The sequence below is a fragment of the Tursiops truncatus genome, chromosome 1 (genome assembly GCF_011762595.2).
Source record: "Tursiops truncatus isolate mTurTru1 chromosome 1, mTurTru1.mat.Y, whole genome shotgun sequence".
NCBI lineage: Eukaryota > Metazoa > Chordata > Mammalia > Artiodactyla > Delphinidae > Tursiops > Tursiops truncatus.
Genome location: NC_047034.1, coordinates 161,291,438 through 161,319,426, shown reverse-complemented (window position 1 = coordinate 161,319,426; position 27,989 = coordinate 161,291,438). Strand labels below are relative to the sequence as shown.

Genomic DNA, 27,989 nt, shown 5'->3' with positions numbered 1-27,989 from the left:
TCTGGCTTCTTTCACTTAGCATAATGTTTTCAAGGTTCACCCATGTGGTAGCATGTATCAGTACTGCATTTCTTTGTACTGTTGAATAATATTCCACTGTATAGATATATACATACAACGTTTTGTTTATCCATTCCTCAGTTGATGGACATTTGGATTGCTTCTACTTTTTGGCTATTATGAGTAATGCTGCTGTGAACATTCATGTACAAGTTTTTGTGTGAACGTGTTTTCAGTTCTCTTGGGTATATACCTAGAAGTGCTGAGTCATGGTAACTGTGCTTAACTTTTTGAGGAACTTCCACACTGTTTTCCACAGTGGCTGCACCATTTTACATTCCTACCAGCAAAGTATGAGGGCACCAGTTTCTCTGCATCCTCAACAACACTTGTTGTTTTCTGTTTACTTATTTATTTTATTATTTTTATAATAGCCATCCTAGTAGGTATGAAGTGGTATTTCATTGTGGTTTTGAGTTGCATTTCCTTAATGACTGGTGACGTTGAGCATCTTTTCATGTACTTGTTGGCCATTTGTATATCTTCTTTGGAGACTTGTCTATTCAAATCCTTTGCCCATGTTAAAATTGGTTTATTTTTCTTTTCATTGTTGAGTTGTAAGAGTTCTTTATATATTCTGGAGACTAGACCCTTATTAGATATATATTTGTAAATATTTTCTCCCATTGTGTGGGTTGTCTTTTCACTTTCTTGATGTTGTCCTTGGAAGCACAAAAGTAAAACTTTTGAGGAAGTCTAATTTATTTTCTCCTTGGTTACTTGTGCTTTAGGTGTCATATCTAAGAAACCCTTGCCCAATCCAAGGTCGTGAATATTTACACCAAGTTTTCTTCTAAGAGTTTTATAGTTTTGGTTTCTATATTATGATTTGATGCATTTTGAGTTAATTTTTGTGTATGGTGTGAGATAGGGGTCCAGATCCATTCTTTTGCATGTGGATATCCTGATATTATTCTTGGGGCAGTTATTCTATCCTTAAACATATAGGAATCACATATTTAAAAAATTCTAAGATACTACCAGAAATGTGTTATAAGAGAAATGGCTATTTACTTTTGCACGCCATTAACTTCTGTTCAGCTTTTCTCTCTGTTAATAATACCAAGATATTTAAAAATCCAGGTTTTTATTTGACATAAATCATCAGCTAAAGGCAAGTCATGTTTCTATTTTGTATTCTCATGAACAGGAAAGAATGACATGTTACTGATACATAATAAAGTATATTGACTGGTCCTGAGAGAGTTAGGCCCATACTGTTCCACTGGCCTGTCATTGTTGAACTCCAAATACAAATATTATGCTATGTTTGTCAGTAACTAGAATTGATAATCTTTTGAAACCCTATCTCTTTTTATTCAGTATTAAATGTTTTTATGTTATTTTGATATCTGCTTAATCTGTTCATGTAGACTGTATTAAAATATACTGAATTCTGAAGCAGTATATATATATATTTTTTTGTGTGTGTGTGGTATGCGGGCCTCTCACTGTTGTGGCCTCTCCCATTGTGGAGCACAGGCTCCGGACGCACAGGCTCAGCGGCCATGGCTCACGGGCCCAGCCGCTCCGCGGCATGTGGGATCTTCTCAGACCGGGGCACGAACCCGTGTCCCCTGCATTGGCAGGCGGACTCTCAACCACTGCGCCACCAGGGAAGCCCGGAAGTTTTGTTTTTGAAGATTTCTGAGGAAGAGGTCTATAGCTTTCATCAGATTCTCATAACAACAAAAAGATTAAGAATCACTCAACTAGATGATTTATGAGTTCTGATTGAGGTTTAACATTCTCTGATGCTTCATTTTAATCCTGGTTAGATCAGTTTACATATCCAAGGTTAAGTACGTACATTTGTTGTGTTTACACTCAAGATTGTTTTTGAAAACTCAGAATGACTTTAGCGGCTTTAGACTATTTTGGTTGTCCTGTAGACTCCTTAACACGTCTAAACACAGAATAACCATCTTTCACTTTAAACGTATTTCTTCTTTTAAATTTGTACTTTTTCCATCTATTGCTTTGGTAAAAACCTGTGCGTCAACCCTGATTTCCTTTCTCTCATGGCTTACATTCAGTCACCAAGGCCTGGTCACATTACTTTATGAAAAATAATTGCTACCATAAAGTTAGTATTTACCAAGAGCAATTACTGTACTAAGTGATTTACATTTTCTCATTTAATCCTTGCAAAACACTACGAAGTAGGGAAGATTTTACATATAGAGAAACTGAGGCTTAGATAAGTTAATTTGCCAAAGGTCATATTGCCAGTGAGTAGTTTTTCTGACCCTAAGCTGGTTGTAACCCACTCTGTCAAACTGTCTTTCCCAGTAGTTTTAGAATCCATTTACCTTTTCTGTCTCAACAATCTTGTCTCAGGCTATAATGATCTTTCATCAAGGCTGTTATGAGAGTTTCCTACTAGTCTCTTTGTTTCTGTTTCCTCCTATCTTCTGTACTCACTCACCAAAGAAAATTCTCTTAAAGCAGTTTTTACTGTGGTACTTCCATGTTTAAAATTTTTTAATGGCTCTCTGTGTTACGGAGAGTAAGGTATAAATTTTTGAAGTTGTAAAGGAAGGTCTTCCCTAATCTATCCCTACCTAGTTGCAAGCCTGTCTCATCCTCTATGGTAGTCTCCCCTTATCCACCATTTGCTTTCTGCGGTTTCAGTTACTTGCGGTCAACTGCAGTGGGGAAATACCTGCAATAAGATATTTTGAGAGAGAGAGAGATCACATTCACATAACTTTTTTTTTTTTTCTTTTTTTGCGGCACGCGGGCCTCTCACTGTTGTGGCCTCTCCCGTTGCGGAGCACCGGCTCCAGACGTTCAGGCTCAGCGGCCACGGCTCACGGGCCTAGCCACTCCACGGCATGTGGGATCTTCCCTGACCGGGGCACGAACCCATGTCCGCTGCATCGGCAGGCGGACTCTCAACCACTGCGCCACCAGGGAAGCCCTCACATAACTTTTATTTTATAATTGTCTATTTTATTATTAGTTATTGTTGTTTATCTCTTACAGTGCCTAATTTATATATTAGTCTTTATCATAGGTAGGTATGTACAGGAAAAAACATAGTGTGTGTATATATATATATATATATATATATATATATATATATATATATATAGGTTTTGGTACTATCTACAGTTTCAGGCATCCATCTGGGCTCTTGGAATGTATCCCTGAGGATAAGGGGGGACTATTGTATTATCTTCTGTCATCCTATATTTTATACTCGTAGGAAACTGCTTATCGTTGTCCATTCAGGTGTTCATGCTCTCTCGGTGCTCATCCAGGTGATCGTGCTTTTTCCTCCTTTCTTTACCTGCTACTACTCATCCTTTAAGACTTGGCACAGGGTGTCTCCAAAAGGACTTTCCTGATAGCTGGTTTAAAGGACTTTTATCTGCTCTGCTTACTTTCTGCATATGTTACTAAATACATTAGTGCTTATTCTTGCCTGTCTTTTTAAAATAGATTGTGGACTCTTTAAGGATAGGAGGCACATCTAGGTTTTCAGTATGGTTCCTAGAATATTAGTTACTTACTTCTGGGAAAAAACCCTGTTTTCGATATTGTAAATCTCATTGGCCTCCAATGAGAATTTTATAATACTGTTTAAAATTTCTCATATAAATAATACAGAGAAGCACTTTATAATTATTTTTACTTTTTAAAGAATTTTTTGGAAAGTGATTTCCTGATAGGGTTTTTTATAGGGTAATATTACTTAAAAGAATAGGTCTTAGTCCAGAGACTGTATCAAAGGGAAGAAGATGAATGAATCAGATGTAGGTATAGAGTGAGTTAACAGTGTTTCTGGATATCTAATTTGGTTCATGATCCTCTTGGCAGCGCTGACACACAACCTCAGTTTTTTTAGAACACATATGAATGAAGAATGACCTAGAGGTTAGGTAGGAATGGCTAGGTCTGCCTGTCTCTGGACTCAGACTCCTGGGAGCTGACCCAGAACTACATACCCTTAGGGAATCTGAGGTCATTGCCATTTACCATTGATCCCCATCACTCTGATGTCCTTAGAGTGTTACCTTTGTTAGAGACTATCTGGACTACACAAGAAAATATTTGGAATAAACGAGCATTTTCAAGGTTTTGGCATATTAATTTCCTTCTGCTGCTAGGCAACACAGTAATTTTTTTTTAAAGTTAGTTGTTATTCTTTTTAAAAAATAAATAAATTTATTTATTTATTTATTGGCTACATTTGGTCTTCGTTGCTGTGGGGGCTTTCTCTAGTTTCGAGCGGGGGCTGCTCTTCGTTGCGGTGCGTGGGCTTCTCATTGCAGCGGCTTCTCTTGTTGAGGAGCACGGGCTCTAGGCGCACGGGCTTCAGTCGTTGTGGCTCGTGGACTCTAGAGCACAGGCTCAGTAGTTGTGGCGCACGGGCTTAGTTGCTCTGCAGCATGTGGGATCTTCCTGGACCAGGGTTCGAACCCCTGTCCCCTGAATTGGCAGGTGGATTTTTAACCACTGCGCCACCAGGGAAGTCCCAGCAACACAGTAATTTGGCTGATTGTTTTGTAATTAAATTACAAAAACATTTTCCTATGAGCAAATGTTTTTCTTTAAAATAGTATTTGTAAGTAAAAGAAACTTTAGAAGAGTAATACAGGGCCTTCCCTGGTGGCACAGTGGTTAAGAATCCGCCTGTCACAGGAGCAAAGACGCAGACATAGAGAACGCACTTGAGGACATGGCGGGGCGGGGACCTGGGACGAAGTGAGAAAGTAGCACTGACATATATACAATACCAAATGTAAAATGGATGGCTAGTGGGAAGCAGCCACATAGCACAGGGAGATCAGCTCGGTGCTTTGTGACCACCTAGAGGGGTGGGATAGGGAGGGTGGGAGGGAGGCTCAAGAGGCAGGGGATATGGGGATATATGTATACTTATAGCTGATTCACTTTGTTGTACACCAGAAACTAACACAACATTGTAAAGCAATTATACTCCAATAAAGATTAAAAAAAAAAAAAAAAGAAAGCTTAAAAAAAAAGAAAAGAGTCTGCCTGCCAATGCAGGGGACACGGGTTCAATCCCTGGTCTGGGAAGATCCCACATGCTGAGCCTGTGCTCTAGAGCCTGCATGCTGCAACTACTGAAGCCCACGGCCTAGAACCCGTGCTCTGCAACAAGAGAAGCCACCGCAATGAGAAGCCTGCGCACCGCAACAAAGAGTAGCCCCCGCTCGCCGCAACTAGAGAAAGCCTGCGCGCAGCAATGAAGACCCAGTGCAGACAAAAATAAATAAGTATATGTAAATAAGCCTTTTGTATTCTTCTTGAGTGTGTCTGGAGTCTGTTAATTTCTTTATCCTTCACCAAATGATGTGCGTACATCTTTTATCATGAGGAAAGTAGTTTCTGGCCTTTAAGCATATCAATATCAAGTTTCTTCCATTTGCTCATTTATTTCTTCAACTGATATTTATTGGCGCAGCATTCTAGGTGCCAGGGATGCAGCAATGAACGAAACAGGCCAGTTTCTTTGCTCCAGTGGAGTTTATATTGTAGTGGGGTAGATGGCCAAAAAGCAAATTAGTAAAAACTATATAGTATGTCCTTAAGGAATAGTAATTACTACAGAGAAAACTAAAGTAGAAAAAGGAAAAGCCAAGTGCAGTGGGGGCTCCAGTTTTAGGTAGGGTGGTCGAGTAGAGCCTCACTGAGAAAGTGGTATTTGAGTAAAGACCCAAAGGAAGCAAGCCTGGTGGCTACCTGGGAAGCAGCTTTCCAGGCAGAGGGAACAGCAAAAACAAAGGCCGCAGGCAGAGTGTGCCAGCATGTTTAAGGAACAGTGGGAAGACTGTGTGGCTGGAGCAGGGGAGGTGTTGGGAAAGATTCTGGCTTTTTTTCCTGAATGATATGAAATGTCACTGGAGGGTTTTGGGGACAGTGGCTGGGATTTCCCATTCCATTTGGGTAGACCATGGTGTTTGAATTAAAAGCATCTTTCAGGATATTCGGTGTTAGCTTGAGGTCATTGTAGCTAAGATCATGTGCATTGTTATCCCCAGCTCCAGAGGAACTCTGATTTAGTTCATAGGGATTAGGCCTTATGACGGAAGTAGCATCGGCCTGAAGGTTTTAATGCCTATGTTCCTACCTCCCAGGCTTAGTTATTAGCCGAGTTAATAGTTATTAAGTTGTTTGTTATTAAAGTCACTATTAGCTGAGTGACCTTAGGTAAATGACTTTGCTTATCTTTTTTGAACCTTAGTGACCTCATATTTCAATGAAAGATAGTTGATAAGTAAGGTATTTTTCAGTTGTAGATTTACATGATTTTAATAGTGATACCAAACTAACTGAAATGAAGGGATAGCCATTGTAACACTGGGTTATCAGTCAGAAAACAAAAAATATATTCCTCTGTTGGATCGTAAACTCCTTGAAGGCATGAATGAACTATGTCTTATTCGTTTTTGTATCCCCTGAAGTATCTAGAAAGTGCTTTTATTTATTCAAAAATTACTTGAGTATCAATCGTGATAAACGCAAAGGATGTAAAGGTTAGCAAGACAGATATAGTTGCTGCCTTTGTAAAACATTTTAAGCAAGCAATTATAATATAGCACAGTGTAATATATATGAAAATATTAAACCACAAGGGTCCACAAGAGGGATACTTAGCAAGGACTTGAAAAGTCAGAGAAAACGTACTCTTCTCCTTTTTTAAAATTGTGGTAAAATATACATAACATAAAATTTACCATCTTAACCATTTTTAAGTGTACAGTTCAGTGTCATTAAGTATATTGATGTTGCGCAGCCATTACCACTGTCCATTTCCTGAGCTTCTTTATCCCAAATGGAAACTCTACCCATTAAACTATAACTTTTCTATTCCTGCCTTCCCCCAGCCCCCGGTAACCACTATTCTACTTGTTCTCTCCATGAATTTGACTACTATAGGTACCTAATATAAGTGGAATCATATAATAGTCATCCTTTTGTGTCTGCCTTATTTTACTTAGAATAATGTTTTCAAGGTTCATCCATGTCATACTAGTATATATCAGAATTTCATTCTTTTTTAAGGCTGAATAATACTCCATTGCATATATACACCACATTTTATCCCTTCATCTTACTCTTGCCTTTATATTTAGATAACTATATAGTTTCTCCCTTCAGTCTCATTATCCTCCTGAAAAAAAAAATCCTCACTTCTTTTGGTGGATTATCTAAAGTTATGATTTCTACAGAATGGCCATCATCAAAAAATCTAGAAACAATAAATGCTGGAGAGGGTGTAGAGAAAAGGGAACCCTCTTGCACTGTTGGTGCGAATGTAAATTGGTACAGCCACTATGGAGAACAGTATGGAGGTTCCTTAAAAAACTAAAAATAGAACTACCATATGACCCAGCAATCCCACTCCGGGCATATACCCTGAGAAAACCATAATTTAAAAAGAGTCATGCACCTACACTTTCTTTCCAAGGGTCAGAGCAAAGAGCCAGAGGTACTTACTATTCCTCTTGGTATTTGTCCCCAAGTGGCTTGCATATTCCCAGAGATTTCTGGAAAACACTGTAATTTTAGAATATGTTTTTTTTTTAATATTAGTAATATACTCTTTTTTTTTTGCGGTACGCGGGCCTCTCACTGTTGTGGCCTCTCCCGTTGCGGAGCACAGGCTCCGGAGGCGCAGGCTCAGCGGCCATGGCTCACGGGCCCAGCCGCTCCGCAGCATGTGGGATCCTCCCGGACCAGGGCACGAACCCGTGTCCCCTGCATCGGCAGGCGGACTCTCAACCACTGCGCCACCAGAGAAGCCCAGGAATGCTATTTTTAAAATTTCATCATATATTCCTATAATCTCCCTGCTGTTCATGACTGTGTCTTTAATACTTTCCTCATGTTTTCTAAAAATTTATGATTGTGTAGAGAAAATTTCACTGCCATATCCCCAGAGCCTAGAAGAGAATCTGGCACTTGATATATATATGTGAAATGTAACGAATGAACTTCACTTTCTAGAATTGCCTTATCCTTACAAGTTCTATATGCTTGTAGAATCCTTGACCATGCAATCATGCCTTACTTTTGTTTAAGTGTTTAAAAAATTTGTTTATTATAAGCTTACATATTTGACTATGACCTACCTCTTTTCTCAGTATAAAAACTTTGTGGGGAATTCCCTGGCAGTCCAGTGGTTAGGACTCTGCAGTTTCACTGCAAGGGACCGAGGTTCCATCCCTGGTTGGGGAAGTAGGATCCCACAAGCCGCCTGCATTGGGCGGCCAAGAAACAACCCACAAAAAAACCCCCACCAACTTTGTGAAATCATTATTTTCTGCCAAGTTTCCTGATACAGTCATGTCACCAATAAATTATTCTTTATTGCTTAGAATTAAGTACACAATAATAGGACACATCCTTTTTGAGAGACAAAAATGTCATCAAGCATAGTCAACAATTTTATTGAATGCTTTTAGCAAATAGTAGGTTATTTGAAATAGTCCATCATTAACTGAATCTTGTTTCTGTGCCAAACAGTGTGAGAAAGCATTTTATCTTCTGGTAGACTGTAGTATATTTTTCACATTTAACAATAGTGGGAGACAACCACAGCCTATTTTCCAGTCTTCACAATGTCTGCTAATGCAACCCATGATCCAATGTTAATTTCTATTCATATTTATACTCTAATCGGATGTTAATTATTATACCATAGTTTTCTGGTTAAAGTGAAATTTACTAGTATAATAAATCTTAGGGAATTTCTTGAGTTTAAAATTAGTAAGTATTGTTAGATTGAATTGGCTCTAAGATAATAAAATAAAATTGGCTCTAAGATAATAAAATAGAAACAAGAGTGTAAGAAAAGTTCCATAGGCTTAGCTAAACTCCCTGGGTAGCTAGAAATTTTCAGGTTTTATTTGTATTTACCTTGAGATTTTTGATGCTGTTAAATAGTTCTCCTCCTTTTCTGTTACATATTCAGACTAAACTGTTCCTTTGTTTTTGGTTTTCCAAAAGAGTTTATATGAATACAATACTTTATGTGAATAACAGCATTAAAGCTTTTGATCTCTACTTGTAAAGAAAGAGAATGGTCATTATGGTGTGATTTATCTGAAGGTCACTTATCTAACAGTCTCAGCTAGTTACAATGTAATGGGAACCTGGAAGTGGCTTATATTTGAAGAGCTAAAATAGATTTCACAAAATCCACGTATTAAATTATTCCAGTGAATAATGTGAAGCATTAGTCTTTCTCTTTCTTTGCACTTCTTTTATTTTAGACACAATTTTAACACACTTGGCAATTTGTCTTCCTAGTCAATGGTAGATTAACAAACAGCAGATTAGAAAAGGAGATGTTGGAAGCTACTCATTGGCAGACCATCTTGACATCAGCAAGAAATATAAGCTAATTCTGCAGATGAACAAACAGGAAAACTATTAAAGGCAGATACACACACACACACACACACACAACCCCCGCAGTACTCAGGAATCCATGTGGCAGAGCTCACCATCCTTATAGACTTTAAAATAGCCCTTGAGGACATTAGCGCTGCATAGTAATTGAGATTCATAATGATGACTAAGTCAATAAAGGTTTAATATGTTCTATAGGTTTTTTAAATGAATCAAGTTTAGCCATATTCAGAATGGCTAAACTAACACATTTTGACAATTAAAGAGAGTAAAACTCAGTTCTGTGGGAAATGAATGTTTTGGTCTCACATCTTCCTCAGTGATGCCTATTAATCACGGGGATAGTGCATTCTTCTGGGAGGGCCCAGGCGGTATACTTTCAGAGTATGTCTAGACATCGTCTAAGTCCAAGCTTGAATTCTGTAGAGAAGTAGAGAGCATACAGTGTTTTGGTCTTCTTAGAAGGAGATGAGTAAGAGTTTGTTTATTTAAAAATACCTTTGAATGAGTTGATTCAATCGTGTTAGTCACCATGGAAATGACTTAAATTAAAAATCAAGTTATTGAAAACAGCATGTTCATGCTGAGTGACATTCCTGATTCACTCAGTATGGCAAGTATTCTTTAATAGTCCACATAAGGAGTAGTTTAAGGTCCAAAACATTTTGGGAGGATGAAGGGAGAATCACAAAGAAGCTCTTTTGTGTATTTTAAACTACCATTTGTATATTTTACATAGATGGTTATCCTGTTTTTCTAGAAGTGCTAATTAGCATACTTAAATTGAGTTACGATGGAAAGACACTTTCCTGCATTTTGAGGAGATTGATTTTACTGGGAAACAAACTATTTTCTAGTTAATTTTCTGAGACTTCAATACTTGAACACTTGTTTCTTTCTGTCTGAAGGAATGTTACTGGATTCTGTTTTCTGATTAGAGAAGTAAAATGGCCTTTTATCCTTTTTTTCCCCCTTATTCTCCTAACCCAAATGGTAACTGACTTTATACTACAGCCTTTTAAAAAATAACCCAATTGCATCACTATTCTAATGTCCCTTTTATTTTCTTCCTTACCTTCCTTCCTATCTGTAAAATCTTAGCATTGCATGGAACCTCAGAGGTCACTTAATGCAAGGACCCACTTAATGGAAGAACCCTTTCTCTGGCATCCATGACAAATGGTCATTCAGCTTCTGACTGAATATTTCCAGTGATAATAAACTCGCCGTTCCCAAGAAGATCATTAAATTATTAGATATCTCGAATTATTAGGAATTTCTTCCTTTTATTTTGAAATGAAAACTGTGTCTTTGTAATTTCCACTGACTAATCTGAGTTTTGCTCTTAGGAATCACATAGAATGTGGCAGCTCTTGAAATTTGTGAGGGCAACAATCACTTCCCTGTTCTCTGTTCTCTTTTTCTAGGTTAAGCATCCTAATACCTTTCAATTATTTACCTTATGACATGGTTTCAAATTCCATCATTATGTTATATCTCTTCTTTGGACAGATTCTGGTTTCTTTAAAACAGGGGTCCCCAAACCGCCAGGCTGTGGACCGATTGCAGTCCCCGTCCTGTTAGGAACCGGGCTGCACAGCAGGAGGTGAGTGGTGGGCAAGAGAGGGAAGCTTCATCTGCCGCTCCCCATCGCTCCCCATCACTCGCATTACTGCCTGAACCATATCCTCCCACCCTCCACCCCACCACCACCCCACCCCCGCCTCGTCTGTGGAAAAATTGTCCACGAAACCGGCCCCTGGTGCCAAAAAGGTTGGGGACCGCTGCTTTAAAATAAACTGCCCAGAGCTGAATATAAGATTTAAAATGTAATATAACTAATGAGAACTGAGCGATTGTTACTTTCCATGATCTTCTGGATGGAGAGTGTAGCCCAGGAGGTCAGGGACTATGTTTGTCTTTCTCACTGTTGTAGCCCTACTGCTTACCATATTGCCTAGAACACTGTAACATTCTCAGAAAATACATGTTGAAGAGTCAAATGAGTGCTTTGGTCACTATAAGTCTAGAAATGCTGCTAAAGATTGTTAGCTGTTTTAGAATTTTATCTCTGTTGGAGTGTGTTCACTCAAGACCTTAACATTCTTTTCTTATGAACTGTTGTCAAATTGAATAACATCCATCCTGTATATGTATAATTGATATGGTTAAACCTAAGTTATTCTTTTTCCTTATATTTATCCATTTACTGAACAAATATTTATTGAATATCTACAGTGTTCTGTGCTAGATACTAGGTTCTGTGCTAGGTAGCAGCACAAGTTCAGTTCTAAGTACTAGGTATACCATGGAAGGGAAAACAGTCCTTCTGTCATGGATATTGCAGTGAGGTTGGAGGTGGTGGATTGGGGAAGACAGACACTGACAGGTAAACAACAAGTATGTTCATATACATTGAGAGAAGTACTGTGAAGGAAATAAATAGGTACTGGGTAGAGAACTGGGGAAGGGACTTATGGGGAGACTTATGTAGATATTAGGGCAGTCAAGGAAGGTTGTTTTGAGGAGGAATTATTCAAGCTGAATCTTGAGGTATAAGAAGAAACCAGCCTTATTGCAGGGGGTGGGGTGTATTCCAGTCCAAGGAAATGGCATGCACAAATGACTTAAGCCAGGAGAGCACTTGGCTAGTATGACTATAGGATAGAGGCTAGGAGGAAAGTGGAACAAGGTGAGGGTGTTGAGAGCATACAAGGAGAAGTGAAAGAGGCTTGCACAAACATGGTAGTGGTATAGAAGGTGAAAAGTAGACTGATTCTAATTCTATTTTGGAGGTTATAGGATTAACAGATGGATTTGATTGGGAAGCGAAATGGAGAAGGCTGAGCCAAGGATGACAGGTTTCTGGTTAGAGCTACTAGATGGTATGATTAAGCCAGTTAATGGGATAGGAAAAAGAGAATCAAGAGTTTAATTTTGGACATGTATTGAGATGCCTGTTAGGTATCCGTCTCTCTTCCCTTCTCTTTTCTACTTTGGTTCTATTGCTGGACCTCTTTTACTAAGCCATTTATCAGAGTGGATCAAGGAAGTATGTTATAAAAATACCTTTGGGCTCAGACATGAAATTGACTGTGTTATTGAGAAACATGCTAATGAGAATAAGCTAGAGAAACTAAGGGCAACAGTAGCTCTTAAACCTTGGTTGCAAGGCTTTTCAAGTTTCTCTGCCCAGTATTGGTTTCAGCTTCCCTAGGGATTCCCATTGTGAATTTATTCACTGATAACCTGAATTTACCCAGTCGTTTGTTGAGTTTCTCTCTGCTTCTAGTCTGTCCTGCCTTCACTTTGTTTACCCACTTCCCTGTTTAAAAACCTTCAGTGGTTCTCCACTGCCTTCAGGATAAAGTCTGATTATTTAGCATGATAGTCAAGTCCTTTCATAATCTGTTTTCTTTGCCTGTCTTTCCCTGTCTCCCCATTCCATCTTCACACACACTCCATGGGAAGAGAAATATGTACATGAATTGGGGACTTGAAATTGGTGGGAATAGAGGTGGTCTTGGCCAGATTGAAAGCCTGTCCATAAATTCTTAACAGATAGGAGTTTCCTCTCCCCCTCCCCCTCCTCCTTTTTGAAGTGTAGTTAATTTACAATATTGTGTTAGTTTCAGGTGTACAGCAAAGTGATTCAGTTATATATATATATTTTTTTTTCTTCAGCTTATTTTCCATTATAGGTTATTAAAAGATATTGAACATAGTTCCCTGTGTTATACAGTAAATCCTTCTTGCTTATCTATTTTTTTGTATAGTAATTTGTATCTGTTAATCCAGTACTCCTAATTTATCCCTCTCTCACTTCCCTTTTACCCCTTTGGTAAACATAAGTTTGTTTTCTTTGTCCGTGGGTCTGTTTCTGTTTTGTATATAGGCTTATTTGTATTATTTTTTAGATTCCACATATAAGTGATATAATATTTGTCTTTCTCTGTCTGACTTACTTCCCTTAGTATGATATTCTCTAGGGCCATCCATGTTGCTGCAATATTTCATTCTTTTAATGGCTGAGTAATAGTCCATTGTATATTTATACCACATCTTCTTAAACCAATTGTCTCTTGATGGGCATTTGTGTTGTTTCCATGTCTTGGCTATTGTAAATAATGCTGCTATGAACATTAGGGTACATGTATCTTTTCAAATTAGAGTTTCTGTCTTTTCTGGATAGATGCCCAGGAGTGGAATTGCTGGATCATATGGTAGCTCTATTTTTAGTTTTTGAAGGAACATCTATACTGTTTTCCATAGTGGCTGCACCAATTTACATTCCCACCAACAGTGTAGGAGGGTTCCAGATAGGGTTTTCTTTAGCAGAGAACAGTGGGGTAGAAATACCAAGATTTGGAAAGACAGACACTATACTGGGAATTTACAATAGAATCACCAGCTTGTAGTATATTAATAGTTTCATTAAAACATGGGCTTACTTCTATGATCTGAGGCAAAAATTTTAACCTCCCAGAACGTGTTTATTGATATTTATCTGGGAAATGAAAACACCTGCCTTATAGAATGGTTCTAAGATAACATGGTAAAGTGTGTAGAATAATGTATGGTGTTTAGTAGGTACTTAGTAAAAGTAGCTACTATTATTATTATTTCAGTTAGAATTAATTTTAAATGGCAACTAATCTAACCTTATTTCCTTCTACTTCCCTTTTGTAGCCCTATATCACCCAGTCTGGACTACTTGCTAATTCTTGAATAGCTACAGTATTATACTAATGCCAGTTCAGTCCCTTATCTGGAATTTCATTTGTCCTTTACACTTTAGGTTGTTTTGTATTGACATCTTATACTCATCCTTCAAAGCATAACTTAAAAAGCGACCTTTCCACATGGCCTTTTGTGATCACTCTAGTTGAAAGTACTTACTTTGTACTTCTCTAGTGCTTAACTGGTTCCACTCATGAGGCCCTGTCTGATTAAGCACCAGGTACTACCTTGTGTTTTAGTAATTTGTATATATGTCTTATCTCCTTAAGAACTGTATATTATCCTTTTTGGGTCCCTCTCAAATAGCAGAGCCAAAACCTTATACATGATTAGCACCCAGTAAACACTGATAGATGTTCAGTGAGCTAATTTGAGGAGTATTACCAATAATTAAATTATTAAATTTTATCCCTAAATGGTGATTGTAAGGGAAATTTTCTTAGTGGTGCCAAACTGTAGTGGGTTTTTTTTTTTTTTTTTTTTTTTGGGGTATGCGGGCCTCTCACTGTCGTGGCCTCTCCCGTTGCGGAGCACAGGCTCCGGACGCGCAGGCTCAGCGGCCATGGCTCACGGGCCCAGCCGCTCCGCGGCATGTGGGATCTTCCCTGACCGGGGCACGAACCCGTGTCCCCTGCATCGGCAGGAGGATTCTCAACCACAGCACCAACAGGGAAGCCCGTAGTGTTTTGTTTTGTTTTTTAACCAAGTTTTCCACTTAAACATTAGTGGATAACTGACCATAGTAATGTTAGAAAGAGATACAAAAAAGTTGAAAGATATCATCTGACCCTTGCAATCTGCTCAGTATCAGGTTTTTAAAGCTCTGATTTGCCTGAAGTCAACAGATGTACACTGTTAAAACAAATGTATCTTTGATACCAGATGGGGTATAATTCCTAGGGTTTGGAGGATTAGGATTGAGATGGAATGGGAACTCATCACTTTGTCTTCATGGCTGTGCTGATTTTTTTTTTTTAAATCAGAAGACCTCTTTCTGACATTAAGTAAATAGATACCTCCTTTTGGATTTTGGATCCAGAATGAAAAATAGTCTCATTTACAAAGGAAGGGCCTGTTTGTAGAGCATTTATCCTGTCTTTGCTGCTTGACTTCTTTGTGCCTTTTTTTCTGGTTACCCATCCTATCTTTTGTAAGGTGGAGAACTTGGCTGTATGTGTAACAGATTTGTCAGGATGAGTTTATTTGAGCTTTTAGTAAATGGCCCATAGGATTTTTTTCTTTTTGCTATTTATTTTTTGTTTATTTCTGATCAGTCTCAGAGTTAACTGGGGATACTTGCCTGATTTATCAGTTTCATTTTTTATATCCCCCATCCACCCCACCTCCTTTTGCTCTTGTGACTCTTACTAAATGCGTTGCTACCCATGTGTGCATGGCTGGAAAGAACATACGTGAAAACTGCCCTTAATAATTCATTTTTATCTGTTTTTCCTTGCATAGACTGAATTGTAGCATCTCTGCTGAATCTGCATTGTCTTATTTCCTGGTTGTTTTCTTGCATTTATATTACCTGAGGTTGGTTTCTATATGTTCTGGGAGAATTTGTTTGCCCTTCTGCTTGTTCCTTATATTGTGTTCTCATCTCTTTTTCACTTGTATTCAGCTTGTTTTTTACATATGTCCAGGTATGTGGCAAAATGTATTGGTTTTGCACTGATAGATGTTATTCTTTAATTCTTAATTCATATGACTGGATCATTCCTTCCTAAATGTGGCAAAGAGAGCATATCAATAGAGATACACAGAAACTGACTAGGCATAGACAACTTGAAATTGCCACAGATCTGTGGTTAAAAATTTCAATTAACTTTTGATTAAGCAGCAAACGAGTTCTAAAAAAACGTTAATCGTCAGCTTCCACATTTAATAATATGTTGCATTCTTTGCTTCATTCATTTTTTAAAAATTTATTTTATTTATTATTGTTATTAAAACTTTTGGCTGTGTTGGGTCTTTGTTGCTGTGTGCGGGCTTTCTCTAGTTGTGGTGAGCGGGGGCTACCCTTTGTTGCAGTGCGTGGGCTTCTGACTGCAGTGGCTTCTCTTGTTGCGGAGCATGGGATCTAGGTGCACAGGCCTCAGTAGGTGTGGCACGCAGGCTCAGTAGTTGTGGCTCTTGGGCTCTAGAGCGCAGGCTCAGTAGTTGTGACCCATGGGCTTAGTTGCTCCACAGCATGTGGGATCTTCCCAGACCAGGGCTCAAACCCGTGTCCCCTGAATTGACAGACGGATTCTTAACCACTGAGCCACCAGGGAAGCCCATGCTTCATTCATTAATTCAGCAAGCATTTGTTGAGCATTTGTGTGTCAAGTATTTCTCACTGTTCATATTCCACTTTCTGAAAGTAGCTTTTTGCCATCTTTGTTTCTCAGGCATTTTGAGTATGTTTCCAAAGAAATAATGATTTTCTCTGCCTTGCTACTCAAAGTGTGGTCAGTGGGCCGGCAGCAGTGGCAACATCCGGGAGCTTGTTAGAAATGCAGAGTCTCAGGCCCCATTCCAGACGTGCAGAATAAGAATCTATATTTTAACAAGATTACTGGGTGGGGCTTCCCTGGTGGCACAGTGGTTGAGAATCCGCCTGCCAATGCAGGGGACATGGGTTCAAGCCCTGGTCTGGGAAGATCCCACATGCTGCGGAGCAGGTAGCCCCATGAGCCACAATTACTGAGCCTGCGCGGCGTCTGGAGCCTGTGCTCTGCAGCAAGAGAGGCTGCAATAGTGAGAGGCCCGCGCACCGCGATGAGGAGTGGCCCCCCACTTGCCACAACTAGAGAAAGCCCTCGCACAGAAACGAAGACCCAACACAGCCATAAATAAATAAATATTTAAAAAAAAAAAAAAAGATTACTGGGTGATTCGATGCACATTAAAATTTAGCAAGCATACAGATTGTTACCATCTGTGTGTGTGTATTTTTTAAACAACTGAGTACTCATTCAGCTACTTTCTTAGAGATGACACCCTTTCATGTGAAAGCAATTATAGGAATATCCTTAGAAGATCTTTTTTCTTTTTTCAATGATAAGAAAATATTGAAAACACAAGAAAAATACTCTTTATTTACTGAAAGGTACAAGTACAAGATTGTTAGAAGTAAGGTTGGAGTGATTTTCATATCTGCTAAAATGTTCCCAAATGATTTGTAATTTTTTTATGGATCTTTATGAGACCTTGTTGTAAAGTCTCTTGTATAGGAAAATTTTAATATAGAAATGGTTTCTGTGTCTTTTCAGGAAGGTGAATAATAAAGTCATATCCGAAATCCATGGAAAATAGTGCTCAGTTCTCAGCCTGTCTTCTGTTTATTTTTGCAAAGGAAGTATGAAGTAAATTGGTGCTCTCAAATCAAATCATTACTCTTTTAGAATAGCTGGTGGTTTGATATCCAAGTTTTCTTTCTGGGTCAAGTTTGATTACTTAGAGATTAAAGAAAAAGAATTTTGGAAAAATCAATTGCCTACCCCTAATATAAGGAGGAATTGAAAACAAGCTTATTTCTTTTAAGTACAAGTGTACCTCACTCAAGGGTATCAAATTCAGAATGTGTATTGGTTGGTAAATGTTTAAGTGATGTTATAAAGACTGAATTGTATATTTTATTAGCGCAGAATAATTTTGATGGCTTAATAGATGAGACTAGAAAATATGCTTTTGTAAATATTTTTATTGCTTAAAATATTTTTAATGCTCAAAATAAAATAATTTAAGTAGATCAGCAGTAAGAGCTCACATAAAGGCTTTTCCTTTTATTAATATACCTTTATTTATTTCAATACCACTTATAGTGGTTTGTCACCTACTAGCAGTGTGACCTTGGGCCAATTACTTTCTGAGTTTCAGTTTCCTCAACTATGAGGTTAAGCAATTCCTCTTTCCCTTTCAGGGTTGTTGAAAGGCTTAATTTAAATAATGTAGATAATATCCCTTACCCGGGGCCTGACACGGAAATAGCTCTCAGTACCATTAACTTCCTTCCGTTGTTTTCACTGTTTTGTTCCATTTACACATAATTATTTAGATTTCACTCATATTGTAAATAACAGTTCTCTTAAATTTTCTTTCATTATACTGGTTAAAGCTGAATCAAGAATATAAACTCCATGATGACAGAGACCTTATTTGTTTTGTTTTGTTTACTGTTGTATCCCAGGCACCTAGCATAGGACCTATGCATTTGAAGTAAATTTACTCGAATAATTTAGAGAACACCTTTGCAGTTTTTATTTGTCAGGTATATTCAATTGAAATTAATTTATTCAACAGACTTTTATTAATACGTATAATGTGCCAGGGACCATTCTGTCCTCATGGAACTTACATTTTAGCTGGGGGAATGGAAGACAATAAACCAGTATACAAAAAAGTTAACATATTCGTAAATAATAATAAGTACAGTAGGTGCTGTGAGGCCATCTGGAGGAGTAAGGGCCATTATTTTAGATAGGGTGTGTATGGGAGGGCTTTCTAAAGAGGTGACATCTGAGCAGAGGTAGTAATGAGGAGAGGGCCATCTTTCAAATATCTAGGAGAAGAACATCATAGGCTGAGAAAACAGCAAGTGTAAAGGGCCTGAGGAAGGAATGAGCTAAATATGGTTCATTAATTCGGATTGTTAACATCCAAATGAAATTACTTCATCTAAATAGTATGGAGCAGAAGCAGAGACAATGTAAATGCTGCTTTTTGAGCGGAGTACTTTTAGGTATAGCAGTGAATCAAAGTGTAAGGCCATCAGTAGTCAAATTGCTCAAAAGTTCCCTTGTGTGTTGGTTATCCTTTAGTAAACTAGGTGTGACATTGCTCTTTGCCATTATTATGTGGCTTAACTAATAATACTGGGATTTTTGAGATCAGGAGGCTAGAAACCAACAAGTTTGAAACATGTGAGGTCTACAGCCTGCCTTCTCCTCTCTTATACTTGAATCAACATTTGCTTTCTAAATTTTTCTTCTCTATTTTGTTTCTTTTTCTCTATTATTTCTCTGGTTTCCTCTGTTGTAATAGTTCACTGCTACTCTTAAAAATGATGAGCATTCAAAATCATACTTGTCAGAAGGAAGAAAGGTCTTAAAGAACTTAAAGTTGTATTCTTCTGCAAGAGGCTGTAATTTACTGTTGTAACACGAAAACCTAAGGAATTCTTTTGTGATTATTTTAACTGTATACTTGTCATTGCTGTTGTCAAGTCTGATAACAAATGAACAGAATTCTACATTTCTGTTCTTAATATAAAGAAATAGAATAATAAAGAGTTGGGGAACCTTTTAATCCCATTATCTCTTGGGGTGTAGAGAATTTTGCATATAATTCCTGCAAATCTAGCACCTGAAGACTGATACCCTCAAAGGACAGTGTATAAATAACATCTTTTTTTTTAGGAAGGATAAAAATGTATTTGCTATGTCCAGTTCTGAGCTTTGAATTTAAAATATGATACATTTCACTAAGGTGGCTTCAGAGGGTACTATTTTAAGCTAGTTTCTCTATGTCATAACGTTAGCAAGTCAAGGCATTAATAATTTATCCAGGATGTATAGGTAAGATATTTTTGTGCTTTAATGGAAAGTCTTATGTTTAATGGACTGGAGTACTGTCTGTTGCTGATTAAATACCTAAAAATACTAATTCTTGCACACTTAACCCAAGTGAGGGTTTTGCCTTCAGTAATGTGTTTTGCTTCTAAGAGCTCCCCTTTTCCATCTTCTTTTTAATAGCAACGTCATGACAACAGAGAAGAGTTTAGTGGCTGAGGCTGAAAATCCACAGCAGCAACAACAGAAGGAAGAGGGTGAGGGAGCCACAAACTCGGGTCAACAGGAAACTCAGCTGGAAGAGGCTCCTCAAGCAGCAGCCGAGGGAGATAATCAGTGTGAGCAGAAGCTGAAAACATCCAATGGAGACACTCCAACACATGAAGATTTGACCAAGAACAAGGAGCGGACATCAGAAAACAGGGGCCTGTCACGGCTGTTCTCCTCCTTTCTCAAAAGGCCTAAATCTCAGGTCTCTGAGGAGGAAGGCAAAGAAGTAGAGTCAGCGAAAGAGAAAGGTGAAGGTCATAAAGAGATAGAATTTGGAGCCAGTCTTGACGAAGAGATCATTTTAAAGGCCCCGATTGCAGCTCCTGAGCCTGAGCTCAAAACAGACCCATCCTTGGATCTTCATTCATTAAGCAGTGCAGAAACACAGGTAAGGGTGTGCGAATGTGTGGGAGGTGAAGGGAGGTTATACACTTTACTTTTCATTTAAGAACATTTGGATTTATTTCTTACTAGCCAGTTGTTAGTGATAAGTAACATGATGCTTCAGAGTTTCTGCTCTAAAGAAATTCATGTAGTCAGTGGTAACTTGATTTTTAGAAAGATACTTACACGGCATAAATCAAAGAAAAGAAAATGAAAGAAAAGAAATGTATCAAATGAGTTTACATTTTGCTATTATAATGCAAAAAGTCCAGGATTTTTAATGAGGCGGGGGGGGGGGGGGGCGCGAAGAAAGTGAAGTGGTTTAGAGTTTATTTTGGTGGAATTATTAGAAATGGGGTAATTTATCAGCAAACATGGTCCTTTTATGGAAGTCTTTATAAAAGTCATGAGATAGATTCAGACCACCCAGAGGTGTGTGATAAGTTTGAACCGTGTCTGCCTTATCTTTGTCATTTTCTCCAACTAGGTCATATTCCCACAGAGTGTAGGATATAGATGAGGAAAGTTAACTCTTTATATCACCTTTGTAATACACAGGAGTTGGGTGGAGCCTTAATTGTGTCACAGTGTAAACTAAATATGAGTTGTGAATGTGGTCATCTGTCCAAAAATCATGAGAAAATATTAGTACTGTAACTCAAACTATTTTCTAGGAATCCCATTTATTTTCAGGCCTACTGAACTACAAATTAAGAGTTATTTTCAAAATCTTTTTTTTTCTGAAGCATGTGGGCATTATCTGCATTGTATAAAATGTAAGTCCTATATGTTTCTATTATAGGTCTCAGGTTTAGGCTATACAGTTTCATTAGACTTAAAAAAATATGTATTTCTAGAATGATTACTTATACATCAAAAGTGCTAAGAGTAGAGTTTAGGATAAAGTTGTTATTGTGTACTTGCTATAGTGAAACAAGGTTGGAAACAAAATTTTATTTATAGTATAATAGTTAAGAATGGAGGCTATGGAATCAGACTAGAGGGTTCAGGTGTAGAGAAGTGACACTTTTGCTTTATCAGTTTTCTCCTCTGTACAATGAGGATAATAATGTTCACCTTATTTGGCCATTATGAGGATTAAAAGAGATAAACGTGTAAAGCTCTTAAGACATTGCCTGACATATTACAAGCACTCAATAAATGCTAGTTATTATTACGTAGTCAATAAACATGAACAGTAAAGGCAGAGAAGCTACATACCTTAATGTCATTAATTTAATTTAATTTTAGGAGTACCAAAAGAGTTAAATTACATTATCTTTCAGGAAGTCTGGTACTTTCAAGAGGTTCTTAATTGCTTTTTTTCTCCTTTGCTTTATGTATGGAAAAATCCATATCTTGTTTTAATTAGCATTTGAATCAGGGCTAGTCTGTTTTGTCTAAAGATCATAACATTTGTACTGAAGTTGAAACAGATGACAAAGTTAATTTTAGATTTAACTAAAATCCCATTCATTGATTTCATAGTAGAATTTCATTTGAGTGGTCCTTTTCTATACCAGATTTTTTAAAAGTGAGTTTGCATTGTAGGACTGCACCAACCTTCATCTAGGGTACCTTGGATTTTTTGGAAGCCATGTGTCATTTTTTAATACTTATTTATTTACTCAACAAATTTACTGAAAACCTGCTGTGTGTGCCAGGTCCTAAGCTGGACATACATTGGTAAATAAAAATTATAATATGGCAAAGAGGTTTAAGATCATGAATTCTGGAGTCAAAGTGGTATGTGACTTACTGACTGTATGATCCTAGGCAAATTAACTTCTCTGGCCTCAGTTTCTTATTTGTCAAGGGGGGATAATAATAGTACCCTCCCCATAGGGTTAAATGAGTTCATGTAAGTAATGCTTTTAGAACAGTAAATGACCCATTGTAATTTCTATATAAATGTTTGTTATTATTTTCATTATTATTATTAAATATTATTATTATTGAACAAACATCCCTACTCTTGATAACTTTATAGTCTAATGGAAGAGACAAAAAAAGTTGTAAATACAAATTAATTATGTATTGTAATAAATGTTATGAAGGCAATAAACAGGGTACTAACATGAAGAATACTAGTAGAGTGGGGATAGGCCAGGTAGGATAGCCAGTGAAGGCCTTAATGAAGAGGTAACATTTAAGAGGGTCATGAAGGAGGGTAAGGAGACTTGTAGACACCTCCAATATCTAATGCAGGAGGAGCAGGAGCCAAATAATTAAATCCTTTTTCCTAAATGTCAACTACGGTTTTTTTTTTGCGGTTCGCAGGCCTGGCCTCTCACTGTCGCGGCCTGTCCCGTTGCGGAGCACAGGCTCCGGACGCGCAGGCGCAGCGGCCATGGCTCACGGGCCCAGCCGCTCCGCGGCATGTGGGATCTTCCCGGACCGGGGCACGAACCCGTGTCCCCTGCATCGGCAGGCGGCCTCTCAACCACTGTGCCACCAGGGAAGCCCCCTATATTTCTTTTGAATAGTTGATATTTAATCAATGCTTGTAAAGTAGTACTTTCTTTTTACCAGCATCATAATGAAGTTTTTCTTTTCTTTAACCTTTGAAAATAAAAAACTCTAAAGTGTTTTTGAAATCTGTACTACGTGTTTACTTTTGTCATTCATACTATGAAAGCAAAAGCTTATTTTACTCTGTTTTTTTGGTTTTTTTTTTTTTTTTGCGGTGTGCAGGCCGCTCACTGTTGTGGCCTCTCCCGTTGCGGAGCACAGGCTCCAGACGCGCAGGCCCAGCGGCCATGGCTCACAGGCCCAGCTGCTCCGCGGCATGTGGGATCTTCCCGGACCGGGGCACGAACCCGTGTCCGCCGCATCGGCAGGCGGACTCTCAACCACTGCGCCACCAGGGAAGCCCCAACTACGTATTTTTTTGAAAGAAAAGAATTAGTGAGGTTTAGTTAAGAACCTTTCAGCAATTTTATTGTGATGAAAGTAAGTGTATGCAAAATGTCTCACTTACCTGTATTGCTTTGGGATGACTTAATGATTGCCCTAGGACATCCAGATTTCAATCTGTCTCTTGCTTCTTTGAATCTTCTTTGCATTTATCATGGTTGATACCTGGTAAAAATGAGTTAATTGGTATTTACAGTTGTTAACCTACTATACATTTGTTGCCTTATGCTCTGAAAAGATCCCAAGAACCCCTCTTAGCCATTCAAAAAAATTTATGGGTTTATTTTGTTTTTGGGCCACGCCTCGAGGCCTGTGGGATCTTAGTTCCCCGACCAGGGACTGAACCTGGGCCCTTGGCAGTGAGAGCGTGGAGTCTTAACCACCGGGCCACCAGGGAATTCCCCATTCATAAAATTTAGATTGCATGAAAAATCACAACTCGTTTTGCAATTCATAAGGCTACCTCGCTAAAATTGAGGAGCATGGGGCAAAGATGTTTAAGTTTTAATAGGTTTTAATAATAGGCAATGGTATAGTCAGGGAGAAAATATAGTGCTGAGAGCAACAGATTGCTGTCCTCTGGTTTACCTGAAACCTTCATTTATAGATTTGAAAGATGGGATTTTACCTTCTATCATAAAGTTTTGAGAATAGCAGAGTCTGTGGATCTTTTGGGAGATCATAATATCTTTTACAGAAAAATAATCTTAATATCACTTGTATTTGTTTTAACAGTTTTTCTTCTTCAGTTAGTGCTTTTATTGGTAGCAATATTATAGGCAAAAGTGTATACTGCATGTTTTGTGAAATGTCTTTGTTACTGACTTGGTGATGTCATGGGTATGTAGCCTGCTCAGGAAGAACACAGAGAAGATCCCGATTTTCAGACTGAGGAAGGAGGAGGACTGGAAGACTGCTCTAAAACAGAAGTAAAAGAAGAAAGTCCTGAGTCAGTAGCAGAAAGAGAATTAAAAGCTTCCCAGAAATCGATCAGAAGACACAGAAACATGCATTGCAAGGTTTCTTTGTTGGATGACACAGTTTATGAATGTGTTGTGGAGGTGAGCGCATTTCAATCTCAAGTGGTTAGAACTCTTACAAATTGTTTCATGTAGGGTTGGGTAAGTGGTGCCGTGGCCTAAGACCCAGTATAATGAATATTTCTATGGACTGAAATATTAATAGTGATTTTCTGGAGGTGAAGGTGTGGAAGGATTATGAGTGAGTCTTATTTTCTTCTCCAGCTTTTTCTATATCTGCCAAATCTTGTGAATTGAGCATGTGTTACTTTTATAATCCAAAATAATTTTGTTTAAGAAAAAAATTGGTTTGTTATTTATAGAGTGATCTTCCATGACTAGATTTCCCAGGATAGCCTCAATTTCTAGGTCTAGCAGTACCCATAATTGTATTTATCAAAAAAAAAATTTACTATCTGTTCATTTCTGCTCTCCCAGATCTAAACCTTAATGAGCTTTATTTAATGTATTTCTTTAGCTCCATGAGATAGTATATAAAAAACTTAAATTAAGTAATCCCATTTATTAAAATTCTCTATTATTTCCAGAAAGAATAAATAATTGAATCAAGATTGAATAAAAATGTCAGAGTTGTTCCAGTTATTCTTTTGCTTCTTCAAGACAAGTTAAAAGTCCTTAAAAATCTATCAGCTTTTTTTTTTTTTTTTTTTTTTTGCGGTACGCGGGCCTCTCACTGCTGTGGCCTCTCCCGTTGCGGAGGCTCAGCGGCCATGGCCCACGGGCCCAGCCGCTCCGCGGCATGTGGGATCCTCCCAGACCAGGGCACGAACCTGCGTCCCCTGCATCGGCAGGCGGACTCTCAACCGCTGCACCACCAGAGAAGCCCTATCAGCTATTTTTTTAACTAGAGCAGTAATTGCCAATTACGATATGCTTGATAAAAAGCAATTGTGATGATTACTAATAATAGCCTTTTGATAAAACATATAATTCACATATGCTTGTATCTTAGGTGTGTAAAAAATTATTTTGAAATTGAATTATTTATATGCAAATATATCAAAACACAAATAAGTAGTCTAAAATATTATGCTGTGTTTATTAATAGGAATTCTCTCTCCAAGTTTTGAAATAGAAATCAAGAAAAATACACTGTTGCACTTTTAAAATAGTTACTACACCTGGTAACTGGAGAAGACCTAGGGTCTGCTCTTGCTGCTTCTCACCACTAGCTAGTCTAGAGATGGGGAAAGCTATTCCACACTCATTCTTCCCATTCAGACCAAAATCTAGATATGGGTCCCTTATATCTGAAACATTTGGGGGCAGATGTGTTTCAGAATTCAGAATATTTTGGGTTTTAGAATTCAGAATATTTTGGGTTTTAGAAAAGCAACAAGTACGTATTCTGCAAATTTCATAATATTCCCAGCAGAGTGTGTAGCAGTAGGTACATTATCAAACACATTATTTCTATGGTAAAATATATGAAGATTCACTCTAAGTTGGATAAATAAAGATAAAATATAGCCCATAACAGTTCAGGTCAGAATTTGCCTTCAGATGAGCTTTGAACAAAAACAAAATAAACAAGCCCAACCTTTTACTTTTTAGAACTTCTGAATTTTGGAATTATAAATAAGGGAGTAGGGACCTGTATGTGAAGAATTCCCTAATCATCTCTGTCATGTAGAGTGAAAACATAGAAGGGAGAAAATGAAGAAAATGATATAATGTAGATGGGATAAGTCTATAAATGAGTTAACATCTATGTGAATTACTAATAGTCATTAAAAATAGCTCAGCTCAGACATGTCTCTCGAAGGACATGTCATGTATATGTGCCAAAAAATGATTTCTAATTTTTTGGAAGTTTTTTTTTTTTTTTTTTGGCGGTACGCGGGCCTCTCACTGTTGTGGCCTCTCCTGCTGCGGAGCACAGGCTCCGGACGCGCAGGCTCAGCGGCCACGGCTCACGGGCCCAGCCGCTCCGCAGCATGTGGGATCTTCCCGGACCGGGACACGAACCCGTGTCCCCTGCATCGGCAGGCGAACTCTCAACCACTGCGCCACCAGGGAAGCCCTTGGAAGTTTTAAAAAATGTATTTCTCAGAAGACATTAGCAAGTTTAATTTTTTTTATTATTTAAAAATGTTTTTATTATTATTTTTAAAAAAATAAATTTATTTATTTATTTTTGGCTGCATTGGGTCTTCATTGCTCCGCGCGGGCTTTCTCTAGCTGCAGCGAGCGGGGGCTGTATTCGTTGCAGTGCGCAGGCTTCTCATTGCTGCACCTTCTCTTGTTGCGGAGCACGGGCTCTAGGCGCGCGGGCTTCAGTAGTTGTGGGGTGCAGGCTTAGTAGTTGTGGCTCACGGGCTTAGTTGCTCCACAGCATGTGGGATCTTCCCGGACTGGGTCTCGAACCCGTGTGCCCTGCATTGGCAGGTGGATTCTTAACCACTGTGCCACCAGCGAAGTCCAGCATGTTTAATTTTTTTCAACAATTCCAGTAGTTAGGTAGGACAGGTATACATTTTCTTATCACTTTACAGATGAGAAAGCTAATGTTCAGAAATTGACTCAGGTTGTTTAGCTAGTAAATGAAAAAGCAGGGACTTTTTCACTCTAAATCTCGGTCCCTAAGTTATGGCATTTCCTCCCTATAAACAGGAATACAAGTCCCCCAAATTGGTAATGGTTTGATTTTCTGGGTAGAGAAACATTAAGAAATGATTTGTAGCACAACTGTAAGAACCACTGCAACAGGTAATGTCTGGAGGGTGTCTAAGATCTTATACTTTATGCATTTTTCTGAAAGAGATTGCAGGGATTTGAGACCTAGCTCATTGTCTTGGGACATTTGGTCTGGGAATGATAGAGAGTCCAATGATTTCCATAGCCACTGTTAATTGTCAGTGTTGACGGCTGATTCAGTTAAGTCAGGTGCTCATGCTGACTGACAGCGACCCATAGCAGGCTTCAGGAAATACACCAAAAATAAAGAATGTAATGTTTAGGATGGAGGTGGGGGATGCTTGATGGAATTTTGCTTTGACTTGTAGCAGCATTTCCAAGCAACTATAAATGTGTTGCATATTTAAACTGACAAATTAAGAAACAGGATTTTTGTTACTCACTTCGTTCTACTTGCACTGTGCAGCCACCTGAAAGTGTTAGTAACCAAGGATAAAAGAGAAAATTGGAAAGTGACATTTTATGTTATTTCGTGATAAATGCAGGAATAAGAGGAAACCTCAACTAAAGTATGTGTATCTTTGCAGAAACATGCTAAGGGACAAGATTTACTTAAACGAGTATGTGAACACCTCAATCTTTTGGAAGAAGACTACTTTAGTCTAGCCATTTGGGATAATGCAACCTCTAAGGTGAGAAGACTGCTTGTAATATAAGAAACTGACCCCCCAAAATTGTTTTAATTCTTTTACTGCTGTTAAGAATGTATTTATTCCTGCCTCTCCGAGATACAGTGTACGTAGTAAGGAAAGATTGAAGGTAATTAAAAAACAAAACAACACCTCTAATACTACAGTGAAAAACTTTCTGCAGCTGTGAGTTAGAAAGTCCTCCCATGAATCGAGGAAAATACTCTGAAAAGTATTTTATGTTATACAAGCTCAGTGAGATAAAATCGAATGTTTTTATATTGTGTGTGTGTACCCCACTCAGGTTT

General features: G+C 38.2%; 1 protein-coding gene across 34 annotated transcripts in view; it reads left to right on the top strand.

The window, feature by feature from the left end:
* The window catches only part of EPB41 (erythrocyte membrane protein band 4.1), a 204,173-nt gene that overhangs the window by 59,559 nt on the left and 116,625 nt on the right, over positions 1-27,989 (top strand). For 23 of the 34 annotated variants that reach the window (XR_012326438.1, XM_073793231.1, XM_073793222.1 and 20 more), the window contains exons 2-4: positions 19,946-20,403; positions 24,164-24,376; positions 27,580-27,684. Coding sequence is in view for 33 of the 34 variants with exons in the window: in XM_073793231.1 (XP_073649332.1) it covers positions 19,946-20,403; positions 24,164-24,376; positions 27,580-27,684 (776 nt within the window). In the remaining variant the exon portion in view is untranslated. Of the gene's footprint in view, positions 1-19,928; positions 20,404-24,163; positions 24,377-27,579; positions 27,685-27,989 lie in introns of those variants that run through there. The other 11 variants (XM_073793215.1, XM_073793186.1, XM_033839326.2 and 8 more) reach the window with 1 other exon arrangement.